This window comes from Myotis yumanensis, unplaced genomic scaffold (genome assembly GCF_028538775.1).
Source record: "Myotis yumanensis isolate MYYU_CA2020_CCGP unplaced genomic scaffold, mMyoYum1.0.hap1 SCAF_5, whole genome shotgun sequence".
NCBI lineage: Eukaryota > Metazoa > Chordata > Mammalia > Chiroptera > Vespertilionidae > Myotis > Myotis yumanensis.
Genome location: NW_027223756.1, coordinates 20,525,210 through 20,533,905, shown reverse-complemented (window position 1 = coordinate 20,533,905; position 8,696 = coordinate 20,525,210). Strand labels below are relative to the sequence as shown.

At 57.3% G+C, this 8,696-nt stretch overlaps 1 protein-coding gene across 1 annotated transcript; it reads left to right on the top strand.

Annotated features, from left to right (window-relative positions):
- Nucleotides 1-439: 439 nt before the first annotated feature.
- Nucleotides 440-8,202, top strand: GPX3 (glutathione peroxidase 3). The gene is made up of 5 exons (XM_070414578.1): nucleotides 440-598; nucleotides 4,872-5,025; nucleotides 6,113-6,230; nucleotides 6,679-6,778; nucleotides 7,165-8,202. The coding sequence occupies exons 1-5, from the start codon at nucleotides 515-517 to the stop codon at nucleotides 7,384-7,386; spliced, it is 678 nt and encodes a 225-aa protein (XP_070270679.1). The 5' UTR covers nucleotides 440-514; the 3' UTR covers nucleotides 7,387-8,202.
- Nucleotides 8,203-8,696: the final 494 nt, after the last annotated feature.

Genomic DNA, 8,696 nt, shown 5'->3' with positions numbered 1-8,696 from the left:
AGATCTTGCTGACATTTTAAATCCTCAACAACCGAATGGACGGGGAGGAAAGAGGGAACGCCATGGGGTATTTTAAAGCTCAGAGGAAGAAAGGCTCTAGACTAGGCTCGAGCCTTCCCAACATTGAGCCTTCCATCACTTCCTCCGGGCTGTCTAAAGCCCTTTCCCGGGCTGTGCCGGCGGGCATGCTGCCTGCCTCCTCCGCACTCTAGAGCCAAAAGAAGGGGGGCGCCTCTCAGGTTCACAAGAACCTGGCTCCCACCTCTCTGTCCAGACTTGCTGACGTCACTGTCGCCCCGAGCCTGGGGAGGGGGAGAAGCAGGGCAATCGTGCCCGCCCCTGCAATGCCAGCCGCCCTGCGATTGGCTGCAAGGACTCGGGGCGGGTCGCGGATTGGTCATCGCCGAGGGCTTGAAAGGTGGCTGAGCGCACCGGACACCTCAGACGGACGGTGGCCGGTGGCCGGGGATCAGCGGCTCAGGCCAGTCCCAGACGCACCCTCCGCGCGCGCGCCATGGCCCGGCTGCTCCGGGCATCCTGCCTTTTCTCCCTGCTCCTGGCCGGCCTCGTGCCGAGCCTGGGGCAGGAGAAGTCGAAGGTGAGTGAGCCTCCGGGGTAGGGGCCGGGAACGCGCATAGCCCCCAGGTGTCCATCTCGCGGTGGTGAGGCACCCCTCCTCCCGGGCTTCCCTCCAGAAGGGCGACCCTAGGGGAGAGGGACGCCTTTAACTCCGGTTGCTTCCCGCTCCTGCGCCGGGACCCCCACACCCAGACCCTCCGTCTCCTCCTCGCAGTTCCGTCTGTAGAAGGCCTGGGTGCCCCGGGTGCGCAGCGAATAGCGGGGGAAAGTCCCTCTCCCCGAGTTCGCGAGTTCTCCCCCATGGCTACCTGGGGTCGCCTTGCTACATCCATGCCACCTCTGGCCTGGAGCTGCTCCCCTCCAGACAGGCCTGAAGGGGGTGCGCTCACAGAAAAGGCCTAGAGACTTTGCAACTGGTTGGCTGTGGAGGTTCCCAGGGAGACTGACAAGGCAGGAGGAAGCGGGGAGAATTGCAGCTGGGTGGTCCCCTGTTTTGAAGAATTGCCTTGGGGGCTCTTCTAGTCCAAGAATAAACGCAGGTAGAGATGCACTGGGATTCGGGGCATTGGTAGACGAGGCAGAGATCTGAGACAGAAGGAGCTCTGGACTGGCAGGCAGGGCACAACTCCCAGGTCCCTGACTAGTCCCGACTCCTTAGGACCTGATCCTCCACCTGCAGGAGGTGAGTGTGGGCTGAGGTGGAGTGGGGGGGGAGGGGGTTGGGGGAGGGGGGGGGGCTGTGGCAAAATGAAGCTGATGATTTCAGAAGGGATGCTGCTTGGAGAAGCTGTTCTCAGGAGGGTTTCCTGCCCTGGGGCAGCCTCCCCCCCCCCCCCTCCTGCCCCCACCCCCACCTGCCTATATTGGCCTGAGCACACCTGGTAGTTGGAGCAAGCTGGGCACTGCCAGCTCAGTGGGAGAGGCAGAAGTCTCCTGAGCCTCAGTGTATCCCAGCAGGCCGTGTGACCCTTCGCTAGAGTGGGGGTGCTGAGGCCAGGACGACCTAGCACACCTATCTCCTTGGATGGCATGTGCCAAGGTGGGCCCTAGGATTTCTCCTCTTTAGGGAGGCAAAAGCCAGGCCTAGGGCTAGACCCAAAGAGAGAGATTCCCGTCTCCAGCCTCCCAGCACACACATACACCAGGCTTGTGCAAGCTCAAGAGAAGCTTTGAGCCTCTGTGTTCCTAAAATCTTCGGGGTCTTTATTCTAAGATCTTATGAAACAGTCTATGATTCTGTTTCCAAAATGCTGTCCACTGCTCAGGAAGCCCGTTCCAAGCACAGGGTTCCTTCATCATAGCTGTGTGTTCTCTGTAGAACTCTGGGGAGGAATAGATGGACTTAGAGAGAACAGGATGGGGATGGCCAAGAAAAGTCTTAGGGTAGGTATGGTCCTATCAGATGCTACCAGCTAGGACTTGCTGGCTAATAACAGTTTGGGCATGCCCGTCTTTCTTCCCTGGTCAGCAGATAGTTGCGATGTCATAACCCTGGTTCTAGGGCTCAAATGTTTACATTACCCTCACCCCAGGGCCAAGAGGTCAGGCAGGGGGCACGTGGAGAATGGGCAGGACCAAAGGTGACTGCCCCAGAGAAAGGTTTTCTCCTCCCACTCAAAGGGGGGGGGGGGGCTAGAGAACAAAGGAGGGGCTGTCCTCCTTTCCTTGCTGTGTCCCCTCTCCAGTCCAGCTCCGGGCTGCCCAGACTCCCTGTCCTTGCTCTGCAAAAGGACTGTGCAGAAGCTGGAGAGAGCAACAGCTGCTGACGTGCACAGGACCCTAGTAACCGCTGGTTTCTAGGCGACTAAATCAGGCAGAGAGAATCATGGAACCACAGACGGATGGAGTTGAAGGGCCCTTATGACAGCCCTGAATCTGACCCCATCTCACAATAAATAGCGGGGAGAGCAGTAGTTACAGAGTCAGAGGCTCGGCCAGGCCCAGAGCTCAGGTCCCCTGCCCCCAGTCCAGTTCTCCCTTCACAGCATCCCATTGACGGGAGTGGTAAGATAGGAGAGGAGAAAGACGCAAGCGCAGCGGCCGAGTCCCTGTGCGCCTCCCACTCTCCAGCCATCAGAACTCTCCTGTCTTGTCCAACTGGGAGGATTGAGGCACTCTCACTGCCCCTCCCTCCGTCTTCTCTGGCCTCCCCTGTTTAAGGTGAGGGCTCTGGGATTCCATAGGCCCAGAGCGGGTAAGGAGGCTTCCGTAAGAACTGGGCTGCAGTGCCCAGTGGTGAGTGCAAGCCATGGCTTCCCGGACCCTGGCCACTCCGAGCCCCATTGGTTTGAACCCTGAGCACTGACCTCACTGGTCCCAGTAGAAAGCGAGGAAGCTCTGTCACTGGTCCTTCGTCCTGGAGACACCCTGCCAGTGCATCACCTTTATAGTGGCTGGGGAACATCAAGGCCTCTTCACAATAATGTAGGAACAAGGGGCCCTCTACCCTGGCTGCAGGCAGAATAAGCACTACCCCTGGATGTGGGGGTTTCTTTCCAAGAGAGGCTTTCAAGACTTTTGGGACCTGCCATCAGATTCTCACAGCCATTTGGGGAGGCTCAGAGAGTGAGCCAGCAAAGACTGAAACCTGATGAGAGGGGATTCCCCTCGCCCCACCCCCACCCTGAAACTGTGCTCAGAAGTGGATCCTCCTGTTGTTTACAGGCTTTGGTTATTTGGACAACCTTTTGGCTTGTGTTCTCTCCTTCCCCAGAGGTTGTCTTTGGGTCAGGGCAGAGTGGAGGAGGTGGAGAGGCTGCTGGGAGGCCTTGCCTCTGGCTGCTAGACCTCTGTGCCCCCTGGGGTGTGTTTGCTGTTCCCTCAGTTGTTTGTATTTTGAGGTGGAACTGATCCCAGATGGGGCTTTGGAGGCCCAACGGCTGGAGAAATATTGAGCTTAGGTCTAAGGCCTGCCTTTAGCACCCACCAAGTCATGGGCATGGAATATTAGACTCATATAAAGCAGGGAATTTGCACCGAAGCCAAGAGAGTTTTCGGCTGCCAGGGAATGGTGGGACCCAGCCTCACCTGGCTCAGCAGACCTGTGGCCTCTTCAAGACACAGGTGGCTTTTCTTCACCCTCCTGGAGTCACGCCCTGCCAGCCCAGAGGGCTCCCTTCACCTACTTGGGCCCAGGTACCTCACCTCAACAGCATGTCTTCCGTCTTCCGGGACTGACGGGAAGAGATGGTGTGGACTTGCTTCTCTAACTCCATTCACCTGTGTCTGTCTGCCCGGGTCTATAATGCTACTTTGCATAGGCAGTCAGGGCCAGAAAGCACCATAGAGATGACCTGATACAATAGTGGCAAGCTCTTTTCTTTCCCATCAGGAGCAGCGCACCTGCCTGTCGCGTTATTGACGCCATGACATCCTTCCAAGAACAGACCCAGATTTTTGTAATCTGGGCTAGAGCTGAGGGAAGGGCAGTGGAGTGAATGCAACCTCGTGCTCGTTAGCAGCATTCCCACTGACAGCATGCTGTCCAGCCATCGTGGTTGAGAACAGCTGATCCAGATTCTCATTTTATAAATGAGGAAGCTGAGGTCCAGAGAAGAGAAAGGGCCAGTCCAGGACCACACAGCGAGTTAGGGGCAGAGCTAGACGTGGAATCCAGGTCCCCCGACTTGCAGTCCATTGTACCCTGTTCCTACTTGTCCTGGAGGTTGACTGTGGAGCAGAGGCTGGGCAGAGAGGAAGGCACAAGGCTCATCATCACAACGGCTCACTCACAGGGACATCTGATATATGCGAGGTGCTGTTCTTTACCCTTCATCCTCACGGCGGCCTTTCCCCATTCCTGGCTCCTCCTGTGTCCCTATTCTACACCCACAGCCTCAGCTTTCCAGTCCCCTAGTCTGGAACCTCTGAATCACCTCTCTCCATTCTGCCCCTTCCTTCTTCCTGCTCAGCTCTGCCTTTTCAATGGTTTACTTCAGCCTCATCATCACTTGCCTGGGTTCTTGCAACAGCCGCCCACCCCGTCTCCATCAGCCCATCCAGTAACAAACCCGCCGGTATCAGCGTAGTGTCCCTCAGGGCTGGTAAATCTTTATGAATCCACGTGTGCTGTGCAGTGATGATGACAGGAAGTCACCTCCAGGTTTCCATGGCACTCACCAGCATACTAAGTGCTTCCATAATCATTTTCTTGCGCAAGGAGTTAGGAGGCCTCGGTGCTAGTCTAGTTCCAAAGCCTGGAGTGGTCTTGGGGTCTTTCATGGTCTTAAAAGTGGAGATGCCCAAGTTCCCTTCCAGCTGTAACCACTCCCTGGCGCTGGTCTCTGTTCCAGACGGACTGCCATGCTGGGGTGAGCGGCACCATCTATGAGTATGGAGCCCTCACCCTCAACGGGGAGGAGTACATCCCCTTCAAGCAGTATGCCGGCAAATACGTCCTCTTTGTCAACGTGGCCAGCTTCTGAGGCCTGACGAGCCAGTACGTTGGTAAGAGCCCTCTGCTTTATTCTGGACCGTTTCTGCCAGTTGGGAATATTTCAAGGGGGGAGGGGGACAGTGATCATGAGATTCCAAACCGTGTATCCCGGTCCTCTGTGCCACCGTCTTGTGAAGATGATTATCTAAATCTGAGATCTGCTTGCCTTGGACATGTTCTAGAAGACTCCCTGCAACCCTTCATCCCTGAGCACAATTCCCCTAAAAGCAGGGGGATGGAGGTTTGTGCCTCAAGTGTCCTTTCCCTGGAGAGGAATGGTAGCGTTGCCTTGCTGAGAATTTCTCACCTGCCTCAGCCCCATCGCCCTTAGTACTTCTCCTGGCCCCTATCTGGAAGGCAGGCAGTGGCTCGAGGTGTTTCACCCAGGTTCTGAGAACTCTAGTATCCCCACTCATTTCCTTTAGCCGGGCAACCGTGCAGGCACAGGACCTTCAGCGCCAACAGGAAAATGCTCTGGGGCTGAGCACAGTTGGCTGGGAGGGGCTGGGAGGAAGCAGGGCACCTGAGTGTCCTGCCTGGCAATTATGCGAAATTCCTGCAAGTGCAGTGATGGCAACTGGGCTGCACAGTGGGCAGGGATGCTCTGTTTAGAATGCTTCTGTCAGGCCTCGGAATAGAGCCGTGCGTTTGTGCAGGAGTACGGTTGGACATGGCCTTTGACAGGCCACGGGCAGAGGGAGCTGGGCCAGGGCCTCCCTTGGATCCCTGATTCCCAGAGTATAGGAGGATTGCGAGGGCCCCACCTCACCCCAGGGAAGTCCTCTGCCTTCCCCCAGCGGGGGATAGTTTTTGTTCCAGGAAATAATCCTGAAGGAACTTGGCCGTGGGCCAGTGACTGAATACTGATTTGAGAAAGGGTGTTACTTGCTTCCCCCGCAAACCTGCAACCCATCCAGCTGAGTCAGGAGGGTGGGATTTGACTCCCAGCATTGACATGTTCGATGAGTGGTCCTGGGCCAAGCCCCCACTGTCGGGCCTCAGTGATTTGAGCTGTACGACGGGCGAGCAGGCGCTGGTGCGATGAGGCAGGGCTCCTCACCAGGCGAACCGGGTCTCTGCTCTCTCTCCCTGGCCCAGAACTGAATGCACTACAGGAAGAGCTGCAACCATTTGGTCTTGTCATTCTGGGCTTCCCCTGCAACCAATTTGGAAAACAGGAGCCAGGAGACAACTCGGAGATCCTACCTATCCTCAAGTGAGTGCTCAGGCAGCGTCCGGAAAGCTCCGCCAGCACAGCCAGCCGCGTCCTGGCCGGGGCGCCAGGCATCTCTTGCGTTGGCTCCCACTCATGCTGGCATTTATCAGCCCCGAAGAACTCCTCTCCCTCCCCAGGAACCCACTTAATGGAATGAGGGGAAGAAGGGACGGGGAGGAACAGGGACAGGAGGACTGGCTGTGAGTGCATGACGGATGGGAGAGTGCATGTGGGGGGCAAGGGTTACGGAGAAGGTACCAGAACGGAAAGAGAAGACCGCAGAGCCACATTATGCCATTGCCCAGTCAATACTCATGGGCTCCCACTGCCCACTATGGAATAGAACCCAGACTACCCACACCCCCTGCCCTGCCCTGGCCCTTCCTCTCATTTCTGAGCCTTGTGCCCATCCATCTCCTGGGGACCCACCTACGAACATTTCTCGTAGGCATGTTCGGCCGGGTGGGGGCTTCGTCCCCAATTTCCAACTCTTTGAGAAAGGAGATGTGAACGGGGAGAAAGAGCAGAAGGTCTACACGTTCCTGAAGGTGAGTGCACAGCCACCTCTGCGATGCTGGCTCTGGGGGGGCTGCTCGGCTCCAGCCCCTACAGAGACAAGGCCCAGGCCTGTGCTGCCCTGCCCTGCCCTGCTCTGCTCTAGGGAAATTTCTGGGCATCCAACTGTCGTTCCAATAGAGGGCTTTGCACACCCTAGATCCCATCTGTCCATTTTACAATAAGGCCCAGGCAGGGCCCCAGAAGGGACAAGGGTCTCACAACCCACTAGAGCCAATGACGGTTCTGAGATCCAGTCTCCCAAACTGGTGCTCTTTCCTCAGTGGCAGGCTGTTCCCCCGTGCCCGTCCCCCCTGCCGCCCCCCCCAGGAGGTAGGAGGGGCCCCGAGCAGGTTAACATTTTTCATCCCTGTTCCAGAACTCCTGCCCTCCCACCTCGGAGCTCCTGGGCTCGCCTAACCGCCTCTTCTGGGAACCCATGAAGATCCATGACATCCGCTGGAACTTTGAGAAGTTCCTGGTGGGGCCGGACGGTAAACCCATCATGCGCTGGTACCACCGGACCACGGTCAACAACGTCAAGATGGACATCCTGGCCTACATGAGGCAGCAGGCAGCCCTGGGGGTCAGGGGGAAGTAACCGAGGCCTGCCCCACCCCACGTCCACCACGCGGGGCCTGGGAGGGACTCTGTTCAGGAAGGAACCCGTATCTCCAGCCACACTACTCCTACCACAGACCCTTCTTACTATACAAGGCCCCAGTGTGCACACAGTGTGTCTATACTGCTGTGCACGTGGGTGTTTGCCCACAGGTGTGAGATCAAGTGTGAATGCACCTGAGTGTGCAGCCACATGTGTCTACCTGGACGAATACCCAGGAATGTGTACCAATATGTGCCCACGGCTGTGTGCTGTGGAGAATGCTAGAGAATAACACCCTTTCTCTCCAGTTCTCTGCCCCAGTGATAACAATTCACTGAGCCGAGCCCAAAGAAACCAGCTCTAGATGCAATTATTCTGCTCTCCCTGGGCCTCAGCTTTGGGGCCAGCATCTCCCCCTGCCTCCAAGTACCACCACGGCAGTGCCCAGAAGTTCCCAGGTTTACCATACTGTCCATCCTCCCTCTGCTCCTCTGTACATCTCTCTCCTTCCTGAAGGGCCCTCCCAAGCCCCTCCCCGCACCCCACAGTGCTCCCTGAGCAGCCAAGGCAGACGTGAGAGTAAGGGCCACGTTCCCCGTGTCAGGAGTGGCGTCTCTATGAAGGAGGGGCCCAAAGCCCTAGTGGGCGGACCTCCCCTGAGCCTGTCTGAGGGGCCAGCCTTTAGTGCATTCAGGCTGAGACCCCAGGCAGGGATGCCACCCCTGCTACTTCGGAGGATGTGCTCTCACCCCTCACCCTTGCCCATTGGCATAGACTCACCCCCACCTGCCCAGTAAAGGCCTTTCTGCAGCAGCTGAGCCTACTGTGGTACTTCCTCAATGGGGCCGCTCCAGCGGACAAGGGAGGGGGAGGGTCGAAGAGGGGGAGATGGGAGGGTATGAGAAAGAAAGAAGACATGGAGTGCTTCGGGCCCTTGCTTTTTGGTTTCTACCTAGGCCCACTCTGCTTCTCTCAGCATTTGGAGTTTATGAAACATCTATTCTCATTCCCTCCCACAATTCTCCAAGGGCTGAGGCGAGGTGTTCTATTTGACGGGTGAGGAAAATGAGGCTCACAGAAGGCCCAGGCCTTGCCCAATGTCTCCTGATGAGCGGTGCGGGACTGGAATGTAGACCAGGTCACCTTCCTCTGCCCCTGGATGCCCCGTTCTCACGGAGGCTCTGAGCAGGACCCCAGGGACATCAGCCAAGAGTAACAGTGATGCTCTTGGGAGGCTGGGGGGTGGGGGTGAGGTGGGGCACAGAGGACAGGGACCAGGAAAGCAGCATTCTGAGTGACTGGGATGG